Source organism: Solanum pennellii, chromosome 1, assembly GCF_001406875.1.
Source record: "Solanum pennellii chromosome 1, SPENNV200".
NCBI lineage: Eukaryota > Viridiplantae > Streptophyta > Magnoliopsida > Solanales > Solanaceae > Solanum > Solanum pennellii.
The window spans coordinates 108,176,623-108,202,975 of NC_028637.1; the positions used below are offsets into that span (position 1 = coordinate 108,176,623).

General features: G+C 33.4%; 5 protein-coding genes and 1 non-coding gene across 15 annotated transcripts; 1 reads left to right on the forward strand and 5 right to left on the reverse strand.

Annotated features, from left to right (window-relative positions):
• Positions 1–405: 405 nt before the first annotated feature.
• LOC107026815 (auxin-responsive protein SAUR20-like) lies at positions 406–969 on the reverse strand. The gene has a single exon (XM_015227907.2). The coding sequence runs from the start codon at positions 867–869 to the stop codon at positions 618–620; it is 252 nt and encodes an 83-aa protein (XP_015083393.1). The 5' UTR covers positions 870–969; the 3' UTR covers positions 406–617.
• A 3,509-nt stretch (positions 970–4,478) lies between these two features.
• LOC107026769 (auxin-induced protein 15A-like) lies at positions 4,479–5,353 on the reverse strand. Its single transcript, XM_015227854.2, has one exon. It carries the CDS (start codon positions 5,113–5,115, stop codon positions 4,855–4,857), a length of 261 nt encoding a protein of 86 aa, XP_015083340.1. The 5' UTR covers positions 5,116–5,353; the 3' UTR covers positions 4,479–4,854.
• A 996-nt stretch (positions 5,354–6,349) lies between these two features.
• Positions 6,350–6,943, reverse strand: LOC107026760 (auxin-induced protein 15A-like). Its single transcript, XM_015227843.2, has one exon. It carries the CDS (start codon positions 6,781–6,783, stop codon positions 6,523–6,525), a length of 261 nt encoding a protein of 86 aa, XP_015083329.1. The 5' UTR covers positions 6,784–6,943; the 3' UTR covers positions 6,350–6,522.
• A 1,126-nt stretch (positions 6,944–8,069) lies between these two features.
• Positions 8,070–14,045, reverse strand: LOC107026671 (U11/U12 small nuclear ribonucleoprotein 65 kDa protein). Of its 10 annotated transcripts, none has more exons than XM_027919584.1 (12): positions 13,763–14,045; positions 13,413–13,580; positions 13,062–13,274; positions 12,563–12,644; positions 12,234–12,416; positions 11,800–11,964; positions 11,548–11,715; positions 10,015–10,102; positions 9,754–9,812; positions 9,348–9,413; positions 8,845–8,984; positions 8,070–8,623 (listed from the first exon to the last, which is right to left on the reverse strand). In XM_027919584.1, exons 1-11 carry the CDS (start codon positions 13,927–13,929, stop codon positions 8,901–8,903), a joined length of 1,443 nt encoding a protein of 480 aa, XP_027775385.1. In that variant the 5' UTR covers positions 13,930–14,045; the 3' UTR covers positions 8,070–8,623; positions 8,845–8,900. The 10 variants fall into 10 exon arrangements, with proteins under 10 accessions (XP_027775385.1, XP_027775380.1, XP_027775376.1 ...); XM_027919579.1 differs by having other exon boundaries at positions 8,070–8,689; XM_027919575.1 differs by having other exon boundaries at positions 8,070–8,694.
• A 9,078-nt stretch (positions 14,046–23,123) lies between these two features.
• Positions 23,124–23,628, reverse strand: LOC107026739 (auxin-responsive protein SAUR21-like). The gene has a single exon (XM_015227821.2). The coding sequence runs from the start codon at positions 23,576–23,578 to the stop codon at positions 23,279–23,281; it is 300 nt and encodes a 99-aa protein (XP_015083307.1). The 5' UTR covers positions 23,579–23,628; the 3' UTR covers positions 23,124–23,278.
• Positions 23,629–24,259: 631 nt separating this feature from the next.
• TRNAC-GCA lies at positions 24,260–24,331 on the forward strand. Its single transcript has one exon. It is a non-coding gene; the product is annotated as a tRNA-Cys (tRNA).
• The last annotated feature ends 2,022 nt before the right edge of the window (positions 24,332–26,353 follow it).

Sequence of the window (26,353 nt, forward strand, 5' to 3'; positions counted from 1 at the left end):
CCGGATGAGAATAACCCGTGGTATTTCAATAGTTTTTGACAAGTGTTTTCAAATAGTAGATAACAGAAATTTTTATTGACTATCAATATGTCTATGTTTTGAATATCCATCAAATTATGAGTCAGTCAGAACCTTACTATTGCCAGAAATTTGAATCCAAATTCAAGAAAAGTATAGATATTGTATCTTATTAAGAGTTAAAGAATTTACATCCATTTTCTATCTCATTCAGTTAAACTCAGTAATTTCACATTACTGCAGAATATCAGATCTAGTACATATCGAGTTATTTGTACATTGTACGATGGATGCTGCCAAGTGCATCTAATTTATTTGGAACCCCAAAGTGTAATTATTACCAATAGAATGAATTGTGCCACTAAAGAATGAATTGAGAAAACCATGAGAGTTGAGCAAAAAATTTCTATTGCAATGAATTGATTACATCAATGTATGGAAGTAAAAAGTTTCATTACTTCAATTTCTTTTGAAGTAGAAAAATGTGTCCTTAGTCTAACTAGTGTTTCTTCTAACTCTCAACTGTACACAGTTTCTATCCTGGCTTACTACAACTATACAAAATTGTGTAATTAAAAAAATGGGGACTGGTTTCCTTCTCACTTCCTCAATCGAGATGTGACATCGATGAACAAATCTTCACTGCAGGGAATAGTCACACCACCCATTGGATGGTCGAAGCCAAATTCTTCCTCAGATTGACTAAGCAAGTCTTGAAATAAAGGTTCCCTCAAGAATGATATCGGGATCACAAATCTCTTTTTCTGCATCTCCCCAACATACACAGCAAAATGGCCCTTGGGAATATCTCTGGTTGCGGAAGACTTCTTGATCATACGAAGAATAGCCATGATCTCTGGTTTTAGTATAGACAATAAAGGTAAAAGAATTACAAAGGAACTCAAAAGCAGAGAAGCTTTGATGTTTGCTGAGAGCTGTGGTGGTAGATATCTCTTTGGATATGTTTATATAGGCAATGGAAACTCAAACTCTTGCCTTCCAACTATTGAAAACTTTGTGGGCACCAGCAGAAGACAATGTCACTGAAGTATCACATGCTCTTGCCTTCCAACTATTGAAAACTTTGTGGTATTAGTTAAAGAACAATAGGCCCTACCTTATTTTGAAACTAGGATAGAAGCATAATTCATTATAGAATTTTTGAGAAGCTATGACCTGGAACATGGACCACTAACATGAAAAACATAACCATATTGGGAAACATAAAATGTCATCAATTAATATCCCAAAACAACAAGTAACATGAGAAACTCTTCCCATCTTTGTTCAGACTTGAAAGGCTTTAGTTATCAAGGATAACAGGCCCTACCTTTTCTTTGAACTTAGAGCAAAGTATCCCTCACAATCAAATAGCTAAACAAGTATTGTCTAGGTACACATCAAATTTTATATGTTGACGTGTTTTTGTTGTAAGCATTATTCCTGAGAAAACAAAAATAGTTTATATGGCCATAAGCTTCCAATTCCAAGTGCTTCCTAGCATAGGTTTATAACTTTTCATTAATCATAATGGCCCTAATTGGTTGAAAAGAATTTGTATATGGAGGCTTAGGAAGTGGTTCTAAGATCTTAAAATTGTTGTTGTGATATCTCAACATCACATTGTCACTTACCATACTACTTGTCATTAAATAAATATACAAAGCAAAAGACCATCAATAGGCACCTGATGGATATCATATGGTTTTACCTTCTATGTCCTTTTGGGCACTGCTTATGATTTGTGATATAGTCCTACTTTCATGACCATACATAAAAAAAAGTGAAAAACCAAGTTGAGAAGAGGAAAGAGGATAAAGGTGATTTTTTGCGCTCCTGAATGGAAAAGACAGCAAAAAAGACCACAAAAAGAGGCCAACCTGATTGCTTGGCGTAGTTGATCTACATTGTAGACTCTACAACTATTTGAAGTAAGTAAAACACATAAAGCTACAGTTTGGATTCAATAACTTGCAAACAAACATTATTAGTTATTTGTACACAGGCACTCTCTTAGAGAACCATAGAGTAAATACAGTTGTGCTAATCGATGCTTTTAGAAATAAGTTGGCATAGATATATGCAATGTTTTCTTATCATATCATAAGTCATTTGATCAAATGGTTGGACCAATTTTGCAGATCAGAATTGTCCTGAGTTTTTCAGCTGATCGAGCGAAATTCTAATAAATCATCAAACCAGTATTGATTTTTCAAAAGAGAAGAAATAGAAAATGTCTAATGAAGTGTGAAGTTGTGAACTATGAATGTGACTTCTTCGATATTTTGAAATTTCTTCTGCTGATATAAAGTTCATTTTTTCTGTCTGCGCCAAATATATTTCAGTGCTTAGGATAAGGTCACAGATGAATTTTCTTTAGAGTTAATTAACATAGACTTCAGCACTTTAGAAGCTCCAATTCCTATGTTATGGAAAGAACAGTCGTGTAAAGAAATCTGTTGAACAGAAATACTAATACCAAATTGGATAATGAATGAGTCTGAACTGATTTCATTTGCTAAACTACTGAAAATTGTATTCAAAATTAGGATCTATAGATCCAGCTGACAGTAGTGAGAAGCAACAATGTGTGTTCCTAATTCCTCTTATGTACAAACTAAAAATCCTATTCTTTACAAAACTGTGAAATAAAAGCCTCAGGTCATATTCAAGCGAGAAGTAAGATCAACGAACACATCTTCACTGCAGGGTATTGTTACACCACCCATTGGATGATCGAAGCCAAATTCTTCCTCAGCTTGACTAAGCAAGTCTTGAAATAAAGGTTGGCTCAAGAATGAAATGGGGATTTCAAATCTCTTCTTTTGTTTCTCCCCAACATAAACAGCAAAGTGGCCTTTAGGAACATCTGCGACTGTAGAGGACTTCTTGATTATACGAGGCATACGGATAGCCATGGTCTTTTAGTTCAATACAGATGAGGAAATAAGGAAGGGAAGAATTTGTAAGGACTCTGAAAGCACAGATAAGCTTTGTATGATTTGAAGTTTTGGTCAGAGCTGTTATGGTAAACCCTTTTTATATGTGTTTATATAGGCCAATGACAAGTTGTCAAACCCCAGTGATGTCTGAATAGCCATTTTGTGGACACCAGCTAAAGACAGTAGCACCTGAAGTATCACATGGTTTTGCCTTCCAACTCAGTGTCTGAGTATTAATACATTGAAAGTAGTCTAAAAGCATAAGGTCCAACTGATGTTCACAACAAATAACAGATAGAAATTTCACCTCCAGCCACAGGCCACTAGCTTCTTGACGTTAAATCAACAAGTAGTAGTCAGATTCCAATGATTGATCATCATATGCGAATCTATGAGGGCATATCTGAAGATTTTTTTATAAAACTTGATCATCCATAATGCTAAAGCAAAGGGATCAGTGAGAATAACTTTAAGGATACTTTTGAGAAAGAAACTGATTATGTAACAAAAATATACTCAAGGTTGAGGACCGAACCATAAACCTCTCGGTAACAGTAAACCATGATTTATTAATATAGTTAGATAATCTAAATATCTCAATTCAGATTAGCAAGTCATAGAGTTGAGAAAAAAATTTATATTGCAATAAATTTATTACATTCAATATATTGAATAGAATGGTTGAACCATAGAAGTAAAAAGCTTTATTACTTCAATTTCTTTTGAAGTAGAAAAATGTGTCCTCAGTCTACCTAGAGTTTCTTCTAACTCTGAACTGTACATAGTGGAGATCCTGTTTTACAACTACACAAAATTGTGCAAGCGAAAATTGGGAACTGGTTTCTTTCTCATTTCCGCAAGCAAGATGTGAGATCAATGACCATATCCTCACTGCAGGGAATGGTCACACCACCCATAGGATGGTTGAAGCCGAATTCTTCCTCAGCTTGACTGAGCAGTTCTTGAAATGAAGGCTGACTCAAGAATGATACTGGGATTACGTATCTCATCTTCTGTTTCTCCCGACATACACAACAAATGGCTCTATGGGACATCTCCAGTTGTAGAAAATTTCTTGATTATACGAGGCATACGAAAAACCATGATCTTTTAGTTTTGATACAGGTGAGCAAAAAAAAGAAAGAGAAGAGCTAATAAAGACCTCAAAAGCAGAACATTCTTTGTATACTTGCTGATAGTGATGAGTTATTTCATGAGGCACCCTCCGCAAGACTATAGCACCTTAAGTAACATGGTTATGCCTTCCAACTTATCGTCGAAGTGTTGATATCTTAAGGACAAATTGGTTCAAGATAAAGGCCCTACCTTTCTCTGAACTTGGAAGATAGAATGCTCACAAATCACAATGAAATTGCTAAAGAAAGCTGACTATTATGACTATTCATGTCAAATATGAACTCCTGGACATTTCTTGTCATTAACATGGTTTTCTAGTAAGAATTTATTAAAAGAAAAATGGAGTGTCAACCACCAGACACCAATAGAACAAAGGAAAAACAGGATAAAATAGAAACTCTTTGCCAAAATTGTAAAAACAGAACACCTGACCTTAGGATGCTTAAAAGAACCAACATCTGATGTACTGACTAACAACTTTGACTAATTATGGCAAGTTGCTTGTGTTAGGCTTTGAACAACAAACTTAACAAAGAAAAAGAGAACCAAAAAACTAAATAGGCTAAATAATGAATCTGAACAATTCATTTGTTAAAGATTGTATTGTCTATCTTATAGACATCAGCTACTGAAAATTACATTCAAAATTGGGATCTTCTGCTGCAGCTGACTGTACATGGTCCTCTCTATCTAATTATCAGTAATATGGTACTAACTAGAAAGGTTAGCTCTTTGCAAAACTGTGAAAATAAAAGCCTCAGTTCCTATTCAAGCGAGAAGTAAGATCAATGAACACATCTTCACTGCAGGGTATTGTTACACCGCCCATTGGATGAACGAAGCCAAATTCTTCCTCCGCTTGACTAAGCAAGCATTGAAATAAAGGTTGGCTCAAGAATGAAATGGGGATTACAAATCTCTTCTTCTGCTTTTCCCCAACATAAACAGCAAAGTGGCCTTTAGGAACATCTCCGGTTGTGGAAGACTTCTTGATTATACGAGGCATATGGATAGCCATGGTCTTTTAGTTCAATATAAGATGAGAAAATAAGGATGCGAAGAATTAGTAAAGACTCTGAAACCAGAGAAAGCTTTGTATGGTTTCAAATTTTGCTGAGTGTTGTTGCAGTAACCCCTTTTTTCTATGTGTTTATATAGGCTAATATCAAGTTGTAGAATTCTACTGATGTGCATTGAATAGACATTATGTGGTCACCAGCTAAAGGCAGTAGCACCTGAAGTATCACATGGTTTTGCCTTACAACTCATTCTCATAATATAAATACAATGAAAGTAGTCTAAAATCAGAAGGTCCTACTGATGTTCACAACAAATAACAGATGGAAATTTTATACTTCTTGAAAAATGGTTTAGCTTCTTGATGTTAAATCAACAAGTAATAGTCAGATTCCAATGATTGATCAACCACCAGACACCAATGGAACAAAGAAAAGTGGGATGTTCCAGCCTTCCAGATGCTGAATTCAATCCTAAATATCAAGAATATCACAATCCTTAAAGGATAAAATATAATTTATGTATGGAGGTTTATGAACTCTTTCCTAAGACTTTATACAAAGCAAAACACCTGATCTTAGGATGCTTAAAAGAACCAATATCCGATGTACTGACTTATAATTTTTGACTAATTATGGAAAGTTGGTTGTGTTAGGCTTTGTATAACAAACTTACATAGTAAAGAGAGAGAGAACAAAAAAAAGGTGCTCTCATTGCTTGTTATAGATTATAACTTACAAACAACTCTATCAGGCAACATGGAATTGAGGTATTTAGAATTTTTTACTTCAAAGTATGTAAAACACACACAAAAAAACTGTGGGTTTGGTTTCAATAACCTGCAAACATTTGTTACTTTACATAATTTACGATTTTTAGTAAAACTTCCAGAAAATATTTACACAAGTTGACTAGAATAAGGTACATTTTTTTTATCCTCATATCATAAGTTGTTTTCTGATGGTTTAATCAACTTTGCGGATCAGAATTATCTCAAGAAATTCTTATAAAGAAAGCCAGTGATTTGTTTCAAAAAAAAGAGCAGAAAACAATAACATCTATTAAGTCACTTATTTGATATTTTGAAATTTCTGCTGCAGATATATATAAATTTTTCTTTGTTGTCATAGCCAAAAGTATTTCAGTGTTCAGGTTAAGTAAGGTCACAGATAAGTTGTCTTTCTTTAGAGGTTATTAACATAGAGGAGGTCTTGTAAAGAAAACTGAAAACACAATTGGCTAAAGAATGAATCTGAACAAATTTCATTTTCTACTGAAAATTACATTCAAAATTAGGATGTACGGTTACAGCTGAGAGTACATAGTCAGTCCCCTCTATCTAATTATCAGTAACATGGTGCTAACTAGAAAGGTTAGTTGTTTACAAAATTGTGTAAGGTGAAAAGCCTCAGATCCTACTCAAGCGAGAAGTGAGATCAATGAACACATCCTGGCTGCAGGGAATTGTGACACCACCCATTGGATGATTAAAGCCAAATTCTTCCTCTGCTTGGTTAAGTAAATCTTGAAATAAAGGTTGGCTCAAGAATGATATAGGGATCACAAATCTCTTCTTCTGCTTTTCCCCAACATAAACAGCAAAGTGGCCTTTAGGAACATCTCCAGCAGTAGAAGACTTCTTGATTATACGAGGCATACGTATAGCCATGGTTTTTTAGTTCAGTATAGATAAGCAAATAATGATAGTAAGGTACTAAGGACCCTGAAAGTGGAGAAAAGCTTTGTATGTTTTCAAGTTTTGGTGAGAGCTGTTATGGTAAACACTTGTTTTTATAGGTCAAGAAACAGGCATTATGTGGGTACCAGCTAAATATAGTCAAGTCACATGGTTTTGCCTTCCAACTAGTTGTTTAGAATATGGAATTAGTCCAAAAGCAGAAGGTCCCACTGATGGTTTCAACAAAGAACAGATCAATGAAACCTCATTTTCTTGAAATGGTAAGAGTTAGGGGCCACCTCTTCATGTTGAATCAACAACTTGTTTTCAACATTCCAATGATTGATCAGATATGCGAATATATCCTGAGAACTATAGCAGCCATAGTGCTAAGCTATCTAATACAAGTTATGGTTCCAATCGAAGACTTGTAAACTACTTATAAAATTGTCAGATTAGGATGAATGTTATTGCAAGTTTTTTTTAGAATTGGATAATGTAAAATATTTTTCCAGTCTCATTTTGAAATAAGCTGGTAGGACCTGCAATGTTTTTTCTGGTCAAAGACGAACGCCACCAACCATGGATGCTCTCTCTGTGTGTGACCCTCAGAACTCATTTTGTAGGAAACAATCAAGAGAAGAAATATCTGAACAATATAGAAGCTTATCTCTCATGAGTTGACTTATAAATAGAATCCAAATTCTAGTTGGTGCTGCAGCTGAGGACTTACACAGTAACTATAGAATGGTCAAATTAAGCTTATTTGAATAATACAGATTTGGATAAGTTGAATATTTCTCTAACTTTCATTAATTATCAATAAGAAGGTCACATAAGTCCAAGAAGAACGAACCGAACCAACCAGTGAATTTCTACTTGTGTTGAACATGTTTGGACCGTCGTACTGGAAGAGAACGAGATTATAAACATTTCCGGAAAATATTTTCTACTCACCAACCAAATATGAGAAAATAAGTCAAAAATCTACTTGTTTTTCAGGAAAACATTTTCTAGGAAAACATTTTCCATGGAAAACATTTTCCTTCGTACCAAACACACCCATAGACTTTAAACAGCGCCCTTTTCAGTCGAAACAGCTTCCACCTTGGAAGAATATATACATATTACTCGATCTGATTAAGAAATACAATAGTATTTAATTCTTTGAAACAGTTTCTACTTTCCATCCAAATTGGCTTATTTATGAATTTATCAGTGATGCAGATAATGAGCATTAAAAAGTGATCACAAAAACGATAAAAGAAAATCGCCTACAGGGTCGCCATTTTTGGCCATTGCTGTCATACCAAACCTAGTGAACAAGTGTTTCTCATACTAACTGAATTGGCGCTCTGATACATAAAATTCTCCTGGTCTTGAAGGCTAAAACGTATACAATGACAATTAAGCAGACATCTAGGCTACTTTACATGGCAAAAATGATTCTGCATAGTGAAATACAAGTTCATAGTCAACATGCCACTGTATACTCCCGGAGTCTAAATTTGCAATGAACCGGAAGTCACTACTAATGAAACAGCAAAGACTCCTCTCACCTATTTCAGTGAATTGCCAATGAAACAACACTGTCCAGAGATACACTATAAACAATGAGCTAACAATCATCGGGTTCCAGCTGACCAATTGTGCTTCACTGAAGAAATGATGATGACTTCTGCGATTTTAGCTCCAGACATCTGGTGAACCATTGCAAAGGTAAAACCTGACAGCCCACCCAATTTTGACCTTCTCTCGTCCAGAATACAAGCCCTTCTTTCCTTCCTTTCCCCCAGCAGCATCTTTGTTGGCTTGACTCCTTTAATTTTACCTGGGCACCATCAATCTCATAACTCAAATGATCTTTACCAACATCATCTCCCAAAACATGGGCTCACTGTACTACAGTCATTACAAACAAAAGGTGAGTTGCCTATAGATAGTATGGCTCAAGGAATAACTACTTTTGGTACCACATTAAGGTTACTTAAGATACTCATAAAAAAGATAAAACAAATGTAGCAAACTAAGCAACTGATCATACTTATATACCTGACTTAGAATGTTGAGCTGAGGGCTTAAACTACCCTTGTTGCAAAAAACCCTCTCTAGCTTGTTTTTGCTTTAGCAGGATCACGACCAAACTGAATGACGATAGGCTTGCCTTTAAACACATACCCGTTCACCAGATTCTGCATTCATTCACTTGTATAAAATGCTTTTACAAGTATAGTAAGCACAATAATATTAGCTACTTTCTAGAAGTTGTGTGTTCATATAAAATTATAAGTAAATGATTTCCTTTCATCCATATATTACATAATCCAACTTGATGAACCAAACCATATACATGAATACACTCACGTTATACAACCCACTGGAAGTTTAAAACAAGTTCACGATTACATGTAGAAGGTTTATCACCTCTCAGACTTCATTTATTTTTGAAAGAGGTCAACAATAAAGCTTACTATCACTTTCATGGTGTTAATTTTACAATCCCACTGCGCAAAAGGAAAATGAAATACCAATTTAAGTAATTATAAATAACATACCAGGGCATTTTGAGCAAGTTCAATGGAGGGAAATGTAACAAAAGCTTGTCCACGCATTCTCCCTTCCTGAAAAATGGAAGTCGTTTAAGCTTCAGCATTAAATCTTTAATAAATACCAATTTACCAATGGAAAGGAAGTACAGATTACTTATTTTATGTCACATGATTAACAGTCTCTTGTCAACATTTCTAATGCAGCAAGTGCACTTTGCAGTTTGGATCAGGTAAGAAATAGATCAACAAAATGCCACTAAAAAAAGAAAGTGAAACTTGTAGTTAAATATATAAGTTGATTACCGATTGATTTTCTCAGGTTGATGAACTATATCCCAAATTAGCTTATTCCATCAACCAAAAAAAAACTATATCCCAAATTAGCAGAACTAGAGAAATAGATGAACCTCACCTGCATTAACTTCACCGCAAGACTAGATTTAGCTTCATCAATGCTCACAAATAAGGATCCTAAAGAACATAACAGATGAGAAGAAATACAATGGTTCCAGTGCCAAAACATGAGGTTATGTATAAGTAAAAACTTCTGTTGAAGTAACATCATGCCATCTATCATTTTTTCTTAAAGCAGGTGAGGGATTGAAAACTACAAGTCTCAGAAAAAATCAGAAAGGAGTTTTACTTTGCAATGGATCTGTAAGTTAATGCTTACCAAATATGAAGTAAATGTCATCAACAATGACTTCTTTTGCTAAGTTCTTCAAGTATAAGATCTGAGAAGGATTTCCGGCACAATAATTCTGCAATGAACGAAACTTATGAGTTAATTATTCAGTCCTGTGCTTTCACTAATACGCAATAGCTCAACATAAAAGGAAACCCCTTTCGTGCTTGTACAAGGAATGTCCTCCTTAGTGATGTAGACTTGCTGCTTAGCTTTATCCCCATTAATCTAACTTTTAATTTACTGATAAAGAAATGAACTAGAATAGCATAATTTATAGACTGGAAAGATGCAATCTTAATGAACTTCTATAGCAAATACTTGTCAGCTTAAGTACACTAAGCTAACACCTTTCTTATCAATAAACCAGTGACTATATCTCAGAATGGAAGGCTAAGAAGCAAAAAACTATTAGAAAAAGTAAGCTGTCAGCATGAACCTATCTCATAATCTCATAAACCAACTCTGAAGCAATTCTGAAACAAATTTTCTGAAATAAATAAGCAATTCTGGAATAATTAGCAATAAGTTGGTGACTTGAATTTTCTGAAATAAATAAGAACTGAAAGAATTCTTTTCCTAGTTGTTAGTTCATGAATTTTTCAGGGCAAAAACAGAATCCTTCATGGGGTAGGATCAAATAGATCTTATAGTCAATATTAAATAATGCCACCAATTCATTATAGTCCAGACAACAAGGAATGTCTGAGCTAGTATTGTTGTTAGAGTTGTTTATCAGGGCACAATTGTTACACTATAAGATGCCCAAAATAACGTAAAAATGTATCTTATCCATATTCATCATTGTTCAACACCCTCAAGAACAGCATTTTAATTTAATCCTTAACTTCTGTACAGTTAAAAGATTAGCTAACCCTGGTGCATCAACCATATTCAAACTCAATCATAGGTTAAAGATCCGGAGCCCAGGTATGAAATTGATTTAGATGCAAACTTTCTGCAATTTAATAAAACTATGTGTTAATAAATAATAATTACCTATAGGCTATATTGTACCCATAGCATACAAGGTATGTCTCTGTCCTGAACTGTTTGGAAATTTTAATGCACTCATGTCCACATCCAACTTTTGATGACAGCACAGCATGATTGAAACATGTATGTGTAAGTTATTAAAGATAAAAAGTTATACACCACTGTATCCACATTTATGACCAGCACCAGCCCATGCTTCAACACAATTCACTAACCTACCAAGGCTGGCACCTGAAAGAACTTTGGCATGCTCAACGCTACCATCTGAGAATACCTGCTTAAAGAAATCACCTCTTCTATCTTGTTCCAAGGACTGCAAACCTAATAAACCTAACTCATTCTGCTAAAAGACCTTGCCCTAGATACCTCCACCTCCTTTAGTTCTTACAAATCAACAACATCACCCGAAACATGAATAGCCAAGTGACAGGATTCCAAGCCTAATACTCAAAAGAGCAACTGCAAATTTAATGTGAAAGCAAGTGTATCATGGGCAAAAGTAAAGACGCGCAAAGTTCCAAAAACCTTAAACATAGGAAGCGACAGAATCTCTTCTGGGGGCAATCTTCCACTTTTTAATTCTTCAAGGGTTGTAAAAGGTTTATGATCATTCTCTTTTTCTTCCACTGTCAATGACAGTGCACTTGCATCACCCTTCTCTTCATTCTGTACCTGTTTAGGTGCTACTTTAATCTGCAAGCACGCAAGCGAAAACCTAGTATCATCAACTCAATAAAGAAAAACACAGAGGGAGGAGCCTTTTGGAGATGAGATAACCTGAATTATTGGGTTCTTCTTCTTTACTACTGGCATCTCTTTAGGAACCAAGGTAGCAGCTCTTAATCCAACAGCCTCATGGGCAACATCCTTGTCAACTGCAGGGCCCAAGATAGCTTCATGTCTAATACGCTTCTTTTTAGGCCCACCAACAATTGTAGCTTCCTGAACCATTAAATATTATAAAAAAAACACTAGAATCAGCCAAAAGTTTACTCTAATAGCAAAACATAACAAATCAGGTGAAAAATGACAGAAAACACGAGGAACATGAAGATAAGAAAGAATTAAACCAGAGAAATAGAACATTAAAATTTGAGTCAGCTACCCAATATGCTTGAGGCTTATAACGTATATTTGAAGTGCCAGATAACTGCATTCGTCAAACTCAATTTAAAAAGCAAAAGGATCTCTAACAGCATAAGAACTACTACCTCATCTGAAGACTCCATTTCTGATTCACTGCTTGATAGATCTTCCATTCTACTCTTAGACACTATTGAAGGAGGGGGTGGAGGGGGTGGAGGAGGAACAGACAGAGAGGATGGTAGAGGTGGAGTTGGCAAAGCCATACGAAATGGTGCCGGAATATTCATCTTGTTCATCAAGTGCAAGACCTAAACCATGTAAAAACATGGGTATAAAAATATGTAAATTAGACTATCTAAAAAAAGATGTAAAATAGAATAATACACATGAATAGCAAAGGAAATGAGAAAATTAATTCAAGAAGAAAGGGGATGGTATATTGTGAAAAGAAAACCTGAGTGTAGAACCGAGGAACAGCAATAAGAGCATTTACAATATTTGTAAGTATATGTCCATCAGGTGGGGGGTAAACATATCTGAATCACAAGCAGGATAGTCAGCTTTATGAAGAATAAATAGAAGCTGCTTCTGTTTATGATTACTAAGAAAACAATAAAGAGACCTATAAAGAATTAGATCAAGCAGATAGAATGTCTAAATCCTCTAAGTTCTTTGTTCTTTCTCCTTTTCTAGTTTTCTCTGCATACAGGCCAGAAGGACCAGTAATAGCGCCTATAATTTACAGGTCAAACAGACCTGGCATGCCTACAGGCGCAAGAAATATTTGCATACACCAGAAAGATTCATGCCATTTATGACTTAAAGGAAAATCACGAGAAATGTTATCAGTTTTAGGTTAGGACAGAGAATGAGGAACTACTTCTAGCCATTATCCATCAAATTAAGATAGAAAATTGAAAAAATATTTTAAAACTAAGCAGCTGAAATCATACTCGAGGTGAGGAGGAAATGGATAATCTACCCCCAGTCTTTCAGCAATGGGGTCGCTGCCAGGATAAGGACCTTCCCTAGATACTCCACCAAATTCTTTGGCAGCAGCATCTTTGATCGAAGAGACCGAGCCATCTCCAATCCGATGTTCGCTTTTTCTATCTGTGCTTCTACTAGCTCGTTCGACCACTAGGGTTTTACCAAGAAACCGTACCCTAACAACCACATAATTTGGCTATCAGACTTTCTTACTCTCATAAGATAAACAAAAATAAGAGGAAGGCATTTAAATATGTCTACCTAAAATGATGTAGAACTGAAAACACTTAGAAAAGAATCAAAGGAGAAAATACCCATTCAAATGTTGCTGTGCTTGGTGTGCCAGACCTTCATCCTTGAAATCTACGAAAGCACAATTCCTCATTCTGTCCAGGACAAATAAGATACAAATAACTGATACAAGTGCCAGTTGAGACATGAAAAAACATTGGAACCAACACTTGATGGATGGTATCAAATATCTGTTATCCAAGGAAAGAATACCATATATAAAATGAATAGGAGTATCAACATTGGAACCAATTTGAGTATAACAGAACTACTATAAAGTTTGGCAATGACGAAGACAGAGGGATCAGAAACACATTATTACTTCAAAACACAAGATTGTAAGCGAGGGAGAAAATATGGAATGCTACGATACCTTGCAGTAGTACAAGGACGGATAGAAGTTGCCCCATAATTGGAAAGCAATCTTGAAAGGGTTTCATGAGGAATTGCTTCAGGAAGATGCCGAATCAAGAGGGTACACTCTTTAACTTCCTCCATCGCCCAATGCTGACGAACAGGATTTCCGGTCATGCAATCCATTATAGTTCCTTCTACTGTAGAATTTTGCTCCAAATTGAGAATCTGACCTACCAAAGTGAGTGAACCCTCCTGGAGAGCGCTTACAAAACACGCCGAAATATTAAAAAGAAAAAAGCGTTGATACCTAAAACCCCTTAATTAGTTTTCCAAATTCGTATTTATTGATCCATAGATAATTATATAAAATGACAAATTAATAATGTAAAATAATTATAATAATTATCGTTTGATTTATTTGTGTTTCATAGCAAACTGTTTGTCAGTCGCCTCTCTCCCTCATATTCTCACTCGCCACTCTTCCTCTCTCGCTCCTTGTCGCTCGCCTCTCTCGCTTTATACAATAGAGCGAAAATTGTATAAACCGAGAGAAAATTGTATATACACATATAAACACATATATTTTCGTCCTATACACTTATAGTTATACAATGCAAATATTTCACTGTCCAATTTTTTATTGTCTTGCTCTCTTTCTCGTTTTATCAATACATAAATTATACAATTGATTTGTATAAGTTTTTGTATTTGTATAAGGATATTTTTGTATAATATTCATTTAGACATATATAATTGCACAAACTTACACACATAATTAAAATCTGTTTGTATAATGTATATATACAGAATTATACATCCAAACTAAGGACGAATATTCACTATATAAATATACAAACAGACGTTTTCTCTTTTCTCTTTACTTTATACAATCTCTTCTGCACTATATAAATATATTAATTATACAATTCACCAAACAGCGATTCTTCCGTAGTTTACAAACAGATGTTTTCTCTTTTCTCTTTACTTTATACAATTTCTTCTACACTTGTAATTATACTAATTATACAATTCACCAAACAGCGATACATCCGTGGTTTACTAACAGATGTTTTTTTTTTCTCTTTACTTTATACAATTTCTTCTGCACTTGTGTAAATATACTAATTATACAATTCATCAAACAACGATTCATCCGTAGCAAACTAAAATTTTACCACGGAATACAATTTTGAAAAGTTTGTCATCGCATAAGATTAAGAATTTTATATTTGCTATATGTGAAAGTTGGATCACAATATTAGCCTAACTCTACTTCGAAATATATTTTTATTTTTACTTATTATTTTTTTATTTATAAACATATTTATTTATTTATTTTATACTTTGCTTTTAAGCTAATTCCTTACTTCTCAAATTATTATTTTTTCATTACCTAATACTAAACAACAATTGATAAAGATAATATGATTAAATGGTCATGTTAATTACTTATGTTTATTTGTCATTGACTTGGCACACCCATTAAAAAAATAATTATTAAAATAAATATTTTACAAAATTATCCCTACTAAATGACGTTTAGTTTAGGTTTTGGAAAATGATTTTGAGAACAAATATTTAATATTGAGGTAAAACATGGAAAAAAATATTTTTTCTTGATATGTCAAAAGTGACAAATAAAGATGAAAATTTATTTTAGGAATAAATAAGTGACAAGTAAAAGTGAACGGAAGAAATATTATTTTCTTAATGTATGTATCGAATCTAAATATGACAAATAACTATGAAAAAAAAAGTAATTATTTGAATTAAGGCTCCATCATAATTTACTTAAGTTTGATATATTATCAACAATCGATATAGATAATGAACATAAAAAGTTGATGTCAACTAATCCGAGCATCCCCAAACTAATACATCTACCTATTTTACTTGAAAATTAAGAAATAAAAGACTAAATTTTTCAAAACATCAATTTAATTTATGTTTTGAAGAAAAATTGATAAATTTTTCAAAAGATTCAAACAGGCAAAAATCAATTGTAAATAAGAAAATAAGTTCGGGGTTCAATTTACATTTCGAGAAGATTGACCAACGATTTAACTAAAAGACTTTTCAACTAATTTTAACTAAGTTTAAAAAGAGAGACAATTTTAATTTGGGTATACTATAGGGTAAACTACATAAATCCTATTAGTTTAGGTTCTCATTACCTAGATTCCCAAGAGTTTTAAATATTACTTCCTCTACCATATTTCATACTTGGGATACATGAGTTTGAATCCGTGAGTTACATGTATCTGTCGAATTTTAAAATTGAGATCCGTATTTATTTGTTTGAATTAATTGGTTATAACCAAATTTCTTAAAATTGAGATCCTCTCAAAATTCTGTCCCAATTACAAATATCGAAATATCTTTAGTCTTGACTTGTTGAGGAAAATCTTATTCTTGAGAAATTTTGAGTCTCTCTCAAAAATTCTGTCCTAATTTCTATTGTAAAGAGAAATAGAAATCTTACGAGAGATATGACCGAACCCTTATGGCACCTACATATCCTGTTGAGGTAGGAATCAGGTCAAACATAGTTTCCCTCAAAGGTTGACAACAATAAGAAGTTTACGAAGAAAACCGATCGAGGCCGACATAGGCCGTCTATGTATCTCATTCTTGAGAGTTCAGGTCGAACGTTGTTCAAATACAGAGAAATATAAAAAGGGACAAATGGGGTGACCGAGGCTGACATAGGCCGCCTATATATCTCATTCTTGAGAATTCATGTCAGACGTTGTTCATTACAAGAGGGATAGAATTTTGTTGACACCCAATTTTGACCGACTTTTAACCATTTTTAGGATCATATTCGATTAAATACGTATTTTAAAATTTACTTAAAGTTTTGAAGTTTTAGTCGATTTTTCTCAAAAAAATTATATATTTTAGTATCGTTTACTTTATAAAATTATTGTAAATATTGTTATATTTTAAAATTATTAATGAATTTCAAATGTTTTAAAATTTAGATGATTTTCAATTATACAAAAAATATTTAACATATGTAGTATTTTATTTAAATAGTAATTCCTACACTTTCCTTAAAATTATTTAAATTCTAGCCTATTCTATTCCAATTTCTTTCAATTCTAGCCACTTGAATTAAGTTTTATTACAATCATAGCCACTATTTCATTTCAATTCTAGTTGCAATTTTAGCCATTCTATATCTTTGTCAATCTAATTCCAAAACATCATCTTTTAATCTCATCCGTCCATCTTAAAAAATAAATCCTAGATCGAATCCTAACCCTTCATCTCTATCTAAACCAACGGTTGTGATTAAACCTCCCACTCTCTTTCTTCAACACCAAAAGACCCTAAAACCTAAAAATTTTAACTCATTTTCTTCTCCCTCCCTCTCCAAGCCGCCAGCCTTTCTCTTTTCCTCCCTCTCCCGTGGCTCCTCCTCCCTTTTCCGACCAGCCGCCACCCCTCTCTTCTCCCTCTCTTTCCAAGCCGCCATTCTCCTCCCTCCTCTTCCTCTCCATCCGCCTCCCTTCTCTCTTCCTCTCCTCCATTTTTTCCGGCGAAAGCCATCATCGCCGGTGAGCTCTCCCTCTCGTTCCTTCTTCGTTTTTTCTTTTCTCCCTTCTTCCCTCTCCTCTCCTCCCCTCTTCTTCTCCTTTTCTCCTCATCTGACCAGCAGCCTGCGAGCCCCGCCAGCAGCAGCCGGCAACGCCAGCCAGCAGCCCCAGCGCCGCCGCCTCTCCTCTCTTCTCTCTTTCATTCTCTCTTCTCCGGCCAACAACGAGAAACCAGCCCCGCCAGTAGCAGCAGCGGCCAGCAGACGACGGCAACCAGCAGCTGGATAGCAGTCAGGCGAGGCCACAACCACCAATCAGACGAGTATCGTTCACAAGTAATGAGCATCGTTCGAATAATGTGCGAGTTTCCAGTTCTAAAGACGGATCTTTACAGATCCGTCCAGGTTTCTTCCTTTATTTCATCCATTATTTAATTTATCTTAGTTTGATATGTGACCATGTTATTTTCTGCAAACATGTTCTTATGAAAATCAATGACATATGTATTTCATGCTAAGCATGTGTTACTATTTTATGATTCTCTAAATCTGTTGTTGTAATTCTTGTGTTAAAGTCATTTTGAATCGAATGATAGTTGAGTGCTTTAGGTTGATAATATTGAAAAAACTTTTATTCCATACTAATGTGATCCTCTTTTGTTTAAGACTAATTCACACCCCTCAATCTCTGCCAATTATGATTTGTTTGATAATCTATCTCTTAATTTGGACAAATTTTGAATTTGATCTAGCCAATTTTTGATGATTAGGTGCCCTGGGATGATATCTGTTTATTTTATTATATTCTAGTAAAACTTGCCAAAGAAATTATTAGATGTAGTAATCTTCTGATTGAGTTCTTTATTAATTTTTTGGATTGAGATAAGAATTGTCGAAATTTGGCTTGTGAACGGTTTGTCTTTATTCGACTTTCTTTTCCCTAAAATAATCTTTTCTATGTGGTTGATTGAGTATAATTTCAACCAGTAACTAAACTTTAATCTGCCATTAGCTTTTGCTTAATTATGGAAAATAGATTTTTTTTTCTTACTTGTTTGACTTATGGTAAATAATTAAAAAGCTTTTTTTGGCCCTTTGCAATAAGAAAAATAATTTTAATTAATTTCTCCTTCCATTAATATTTGGTTTGATTAATTCTTACTTATTTGTTTATGACAATCTTATTATTTCCTTGTCATATTTAATTGTTCATATATTTGGTTAAATATTTTAAAACTTTCTGATTTTGGCTCCTCTTTATTTAAGGAGAAAATATTTTGCTCTATTAATTTATTCTTACTTGTTTATATTTGGTAATGAAATATTCCTATAATTTTCTGATTTTAGCTCCCCTCTAAATTAAGGAAATAGTATTATAATTGATTCCTTTATTTATTTATTTCCCTTATTAAGTGCACCCCTTTTTGCTATATAAATAAGACCCCCTCCCTTCAATAAAATCATCAACTCATTCACACATTTACATCTTGAGAAGAACACATTCTCCAACTCACACTACTCTTGCTACAATTTTCCTCATTCTCTCGTTGCTCATACACATTCATTCTCTCAACTCATCATTCAAGTTGATAATTTTTTCTGCATAATTGGTTAGTCCTCTTCATTAGTTTCAATTTGATTTTTGCATATTTATAATATTCGTGTGTTGAACGAAACAACAAGGAAGCATCCAAGTTAGTTTCATTATCCTTTTATGTTTGAAATATAACTATGGTCATTCTTTATCTCTTTTTGTGTGTTATTTACATATATATGAGAGTAATTTGCTACTATGAGCATTCTATATTACAATTATTTTCTCATCGTATTTGTGTTACAGTATCTCTTCTTCCAGGTTTTGAACTTAAAGTTCAAGATGTTGAAGATTTGCCTAGAAGAAATTGTGGACTAAGCCTCGTTCATTCTATTGTTATATATGTATTTATTCGCTCTTTATTTTTACTTGTAATATTTGTACAACTCTTTAACACTCTCTATAAAAAAATAAAATATTTTGGGGGGATCACCTAAGGGAGGGGATTATATGCTAATTTGTTGTTTATTTACAACTCATTAGAAATCATGCCTATAGGATTTAAATAATAAGGTTAAATATCATGCTTATAGGATTCAACTAACAAAATCAAGGTTAATTAATTTTTAATTATTCTCGCATGTTTTAACAACTTGAGTTTGGTAGTTCATTAATCAAGTTTACCTAATCTCAAATTGCTAATAAAATTATTATGCCAAATTGTTGAGAAACCTGCTATAACTTGATCATGTTAATTAACTTGTCATGAATATGTGTTAAATCTTGTTTTCTTTCGTAAATTTTGTCAATTGATTAATAATAAGCTAGTCATTATTTTGTTAGCTCTGAATAATATTAATCATCACCATGCTTAGTTATTTTACAAAAAAAACTTTAAGTTTGTTAAAGAGTTTTAAAATAAATTCTAATAACTTTTGCATGTTAAAATTAGATTCTAATAATCTTGGTAGGTTAAATCGATTAGATTTTTATAACGTTTAGTACTAATAATTTTTCAACATGCTCATACAAAAATCATGTCCCTAGGATTTAAAGTAACAAGACAAATGTCAATTAGCCCGTTAAAATCAATTTTCAGCATGTTAAATAATTCAAATAATTTTGTTGCATATTTTATGCTCACTATCAAATAATTTCTCAAAGCATTTTTGTCACTTTGAACCAATACATCTCTGCATGTATTTCCTGAAATCCATATCCATGTCATATTTTTGCCATCATAATTAATCTTTGTTTTGTTATCGTAACTTTGTATGCTCACACACTTAGCATGAAACTTTTCACAATTATGTGTTGTTTGCAAGCATGTCTATTTAAATTCAGAGGCCAAATTGAAACCTACCGTGCTAAAATGACCGTGTTATTTGTCTTGCCTGTTTGACTTGGTGTCTAGGAGGGCCTTATATTCTATTTTGTCTAAATCCACCCTTTAAGAGTCCAATGCCTCTTGGACAATAAAGTTGGGACGATTAGGAACCTTTTAGGTACGAAATGCATGCGGTGGTTGGGTAGGGGTAGTTGGCCCTATGGAGATGATGACATCGACTCAGGCTTGAAAGACAAACTTTGGTTTTGTCTGTCCCTATACGGCAGCCTATCGAAAAATAAAAGAAAAGTCGAGTCCTGATCCAAAAGTCTCTTTTGAGTCTCCTTTCCCACTTTACCTTTTACTTGTTTAATAATTATGTTTGTTTGGGGTAGTTTAAAAAAATATAAAATTGTTTGCTTATTTATTCGTCTCTTTTCTATTCTCTCGCTTATCTCTTTATTAATTGTTTAGTATATCTATTTTATTTTTATTGCTTAGCTCACATATTAAAATTAATAAAATAGTCTTAATTGTTTTATATTATGTCATCACTTAGCAAGCATGCTACTTAAATAAATCAATAAATGAAGTGACTTTATTTGCTACTTGTAACCCCCATATATTGCATGAAACACGGCCGGGACCCACACTTGTGGACCTCGAGGGATGCCTAACACCTTCCCCTCGAGGTAATTTGAACCCTTACCCTAATCTCTGGCTCGTTGACCTTAGTTAGACTTAGTTAGGTTATATAGGTGCCCTAACGCGCCTTAATTCGTTAGGTGGCGACTCCAAACTCGAAATCCCAAAAGAGTTGTTAGGTCGCGCACAAAACCCGTTTTCTGCGAAAATGGGGCGCGACAAATTTAAACAAAGCAATTACTAGCAAATAGAACGAATACAGAGAAATGATAGAAATACAAACTGAAGCTTCACACATAATATCTCTTGACAGCATCTGAATTGATCGGTTTCGGCCATGCGGTGCCATCCATCTCCGACAGGATCAAAGCACCCCCAGATAACACTTTGCGAACCATGTAAGGTCCTTGCCAATTTAGTGAAAACTTCCCTTTATACTCATCCTGATGAGGAAAAATGCGTTTAAGGACCAATTGACCGATTTAGAAGATTCTTGCTCTGACTCTCTTGTGAAAAGCACGAATTTCTCTGTCGATATAGTTGACCATGATAAAAAGCAACTATTCTCTTCTATCAATCAAGGTTAACTGATTAATCCACTTGCTAACCTATTCAACATTACTCAAATCAATCTCTTGGATGATTCTTAAAAAAGGTATCTCAACTTTAGTAGGTATGACTGCTTCTGTTCCATATACTAGCAAGTATGGGGTAGCTCCAACGACGTTCTGACAGTAGTTCGATATCCCAACAAAGCATATGACAACATCTCGTGCCAACCTCGGTGATTGTCAATCATTTTCCTCAAAATCTTTTTGATGTTCTTGTTGGCAGCCTTTATAGCTCTATTCAATTGAGGACGATAAGCGGTGGAGTTTCGTCAGTAATCTTAAACTGCTCACATATATCTCTCATCAAATAACGATTGAGATTTGCACCATTATCAGTGATGATGGATTCTGGTACTCCAAACCTGGATATTATATTATTGCGGACAAAATGAGCTACAACTTTCTTGGTTATCAACTTGTACGAAGCTGCTTCCACCCACTTGGTGAAGTAGTCAATAACAATCAAAATAAATATGTGTCCATTAGAAGCGGTTGATACTATTGGACCAATGACATCCATGCCTTAAGCTACGAAAGGCCAAGGTGAACTTATAACATTGAGTTCGTAAGGCGACACTCAAATCAGATCACCATGCACTTGACAATTATTACATTTCTGCACAAACTTGCAGCAATCATGCTCCATAGTCATCCAAAAGTAACCGGCTTGAAGGATTTTCCTTGCTAGAGTGAGTCCATTCATGTGAGTACTACAAACTCCAGCATGTATTTGTTCAAGAAGCTTTGCAACTTCCATAGCATCAATACATCTGTGAAGACCTAAATTTGGAGTCCTCCTATAAAGGATTTCCCCCGCTTGGAAAGAAATTAAGAGTCATATGGCGTATCGACTTCTTCTGGTTAAATGTCGCATTCTCAGGATAAATCTCGATTTATAAACACTTCTTGATATCAAAATACCATGGCAAACCGTCTAGTTCTGCTTCAACATGTGAACAATGGAATGAGTGTTCTTTTAATTATATGTCCAAAGGATCAATATAATTAGTATATGGATGTTTAATCATTGAGGTGATAGTGGCAAGAGCATCAGCTAACTCGTTCTGCGTTCTGGAAGTGTGTCTGAATTCAATCTTACGAAAACTCTTGCACAACTTCTGTATATATTGCACGTACGGTGTGACCATTGGGTACTTCACAACCCATTCTCCTTGAACCTAATGAATCAACAAATCTGAAACTCCAATAACCAGCAACTCGTGGACATTCATGTCAATGGCCATTTTCAAACCAAGGATACAAGCTTCATATTAAGACATGTTGTTCGTGCAATTAAATTGGAGTTTAGCCGTAGGATAGTGCTGACCAGATTCCGACACTAAAACGCTCCGATACCTTTTCCTTTGTGGTTTGCCGCTCCATCAAAAAATACCTTCCAACCAAGGTATGCTTCAAAAATATCTTCACCCACAAACGATATCTCTTCATCTGGGAAATAGGTCTTGAGCGGTTCATATTCTTAGTCGCCAAGATTTTTTGCAAGATGATCGGCCAAGGCTTGCGCTTTTATTGCCTTCTGGATCACATACACAACGGATAGTTGAGTAACCATCTAAGTTATTAACTCTTTCCTAATTACTTAAAACAATACTGGAAGTACACTAATCAATTATCAAATAGGATCTGTGAAAATGCAAATTCTACTCCAAAAATTTAAAATGACTAGCATTACATAATCAGATGATTAAGCACCAAAAATTTAGAAGATGTCTGTCTATTATAATCTCCAAGACAAAAATTGATTCCAATGCTTTGTTTATATATAATTAAATTTACATCTCTTGTGTGGCAAGAGGAAAAAAAAATCAACAAAATTCAAAATCTTATAATCTCTAACTAATCTAGTGTATAGATCATAAACAAGTCTCCAATCGAGAAGTGACATGAAAAAATGCATCTTCGTTGCAAGGTATTGTGAGACCGCCCATTGGATGTTGAAACCCGAATTCTTCCTCTGCTTTCTGAAGCAATTCCTGGAACGAAATGTGATTTAAGTATTCAATTGGAACTACGTATCGTTTTATCTCTGTCTCTCCAACGTAAACTGCAAAATGTCCTTTCGGTACATCTGATATTTGATTTCGAGTAACAACAGATTGCAATTTGTGGAATTGCTTCACACCAGAAATCATAGATAGCAAACGAATAGCCATATTTTTGATATTGAAACTAGAATAACGTTGGTGTTTTTTGAGATTGAGTAATTAACTTGTTTTGTAGTTTGGAGTTTTGGAAAAGTATTTATGTGTTTATATAAGCAAGGTTACATGTTTTGCCACCGAAAATCAGCTGTTATTATGGACTATGGGTCCCTATCTCACATGGCTATACTAATATTATAAGCTCATTTAAGAAAATATTAATTATAAAATATTTCCTAATTTCTTTTTTATTTACTTATTTTTATTTACTTGTTTATTTTAACAAATCAAAAAAAAAAAATTTCTTTTTACTTATTATACCATCACGTATTTACTTTGAAAAAAAATAAACTTTTTAAAAATATTAAATTGTTAATTCATTCATTTCATAATTAATAAATAAAATAAAAAATTTACTATATTAAATTATATATTTTTTAGTAGATATATTAATTTAAAAATAACAAATAATGTAGGCAACTACTCTGACGGAATATGTCATTTAGTCAGAGGTGGCTAATTATTAAATAGCCGGCTTATTTGTAAAGTGTATGATGCCTTGGAAATAGAGTAACAACACATTCATGTGAATTTTAGCTTCTTCTATGCATAAACTCTGGAAAAGGTGATTAGTAAAATTTAAACATTAATTACAAGATTGATTTATCTTAATTACTTATGAACTGACATCAAGGGTCCATAGCTCAGTGGTAGAGCATTTGACTGCAGATCAAGAGGTCACCGGTTCGAACCCGGTTGGGCCCTTCAATATTTTTTACTCTTTAAAGGATTTAAAAATTATTGTGTCTAGGTGAGACTTAGTGTCTTGACTATGTAACTTTATAAACGAAGTAATGGTTAGCATTATGTTATGCTATGAAAAGTGTAAAATTTTCTGCTAATTTTATGACAATGCTATGAATGAATGCTAAGAAGCTTATCCACGACCTCCGAGAGGTCGATGCCGCCGGTTACTTATAGTGCTGCTCATGACAAACTTGTGGACAGTTTTTGCCAAAACATAGACCAAATAGAAACAACATCTTGGTCGCTAAAGTATTAATGTTGCCTTCTGTATAAATCGTTAACAATTTTTTTTATATCAACTTGCAACTCCCAGTAGTACAACAATTTGTATAACAGAATCACGAGTTAACGTTAAACTCCAGTTAACTAGCTAGTCGAAAATATATATTTTCTTGCGTAACAAATTATATTAAAGTAGTCAACAGGATTCCGATCCTAAATGTGAACGAACGCACATGAATTCTGTATTGAAGAGATTAGACTAAACCAAACCAATGATTATTTCTTAAAATATTGATGAACTAATTAATGGAGTACCAGATCCAACTAGTATCTCTATGTATGCATACATTTGAATATATTATTTATTCAAGCACTAAGTTTCTAAGAATGAATGCATAAATATTCTTAACAGCTATAGTATGCAGACTTTATAATTGAAGGATGAATTAATGCATAAATCTTGTTACTTATCAAAATCCCCAGAGAATCTGTGGCACAGATCTCATAAATTAAAAAAAAATTAACAAAATCAGAGTTGACTTGGTAGATTTAAGTAATATTCAGTTCATTTAAGTGAAATTAATTTGTGTATGTGGAGAAACTCAACTTGCAGCAACCGTACTATTAAATTAGGTGAACATTAATATATACATTTCACTGTAAATATTCCTCGCACACATTAATTACTACTTACATTGTTTTATTTTTCTCTTTTTCTTTGTTTGTGTTAACTTAATTCAAAATGAAATTTAAAGTGCCTTTTTGAATTTTTTTATTTTAATTATGTAGGTATAATATTAGGAGTCAATACTAATTATAGAATGTAATATTTTATTTTTAAAAATGGAAAAGAAAGAATGTCAATTAACTATATTATATGTAACTATTATATATATATATATACATATTTATACTTTAGTTTATTCATTGAGCTTTAAACTCTTTATAATTAACTTGATATGATTTTTTCTGATAAAATATGTTTTAAGCAAAACATAAAGTAAATTCTACTAAAAGGGCAACACCCTTAGCCATTTATTTGGAGTCATTTTAATAAGATGTGTATTCTATTAAACTAATTTTATTAATAATATTTTAAAATTGTAATGATAGTATGAAAAGAAGAAATAGAACACATGAAGAAGGGACTATTTATTTCTTCTCATTCCGGGGGTTACGCAAAGAGCACATGTCCTTAATTAGAAGTACATGCATTTGAAATTTGAAGTCTTTTGTTTATTTCATTTGTTTAAAAAATTGATTAAATTGTACACTTTCTATGTTTCTTTTTATTTATTTATTTTTGAATTGACATATTTATTAGAAGAACAATAAATAATGTTGTAGATTTATTATTTTACCTCTATTAATTATGAAGTGGATGAAAAGTTTCATATTTTTAAAAGAATTAGTCATTTCTTGATTTGTCAAAATAGACAACTAATTAGAGAAAACTATCAAAGAAAAATTAGACAAGTAAAAAATAACGAAAAAAATACAGTATAAAATTTATTTTTAAAGCCTACATTTTTAACTAGATTAATTTTTATTTAAACTCAAAAATCTCTCGACTAAATAAAAGAATCGCAACCACCTGCTCATATTGGTCATTCTTTTTCATTTCCTCTCTTTTTGTGTGTGACTTCTCATCACATGGACGTGATGCGGCAATGTAAAATCATTTTATTTTATAGGTTCCCATTAAAATAAATGATTAAATTAATTAATTTTTAATATAATTTTTTTTAAAATTATTTA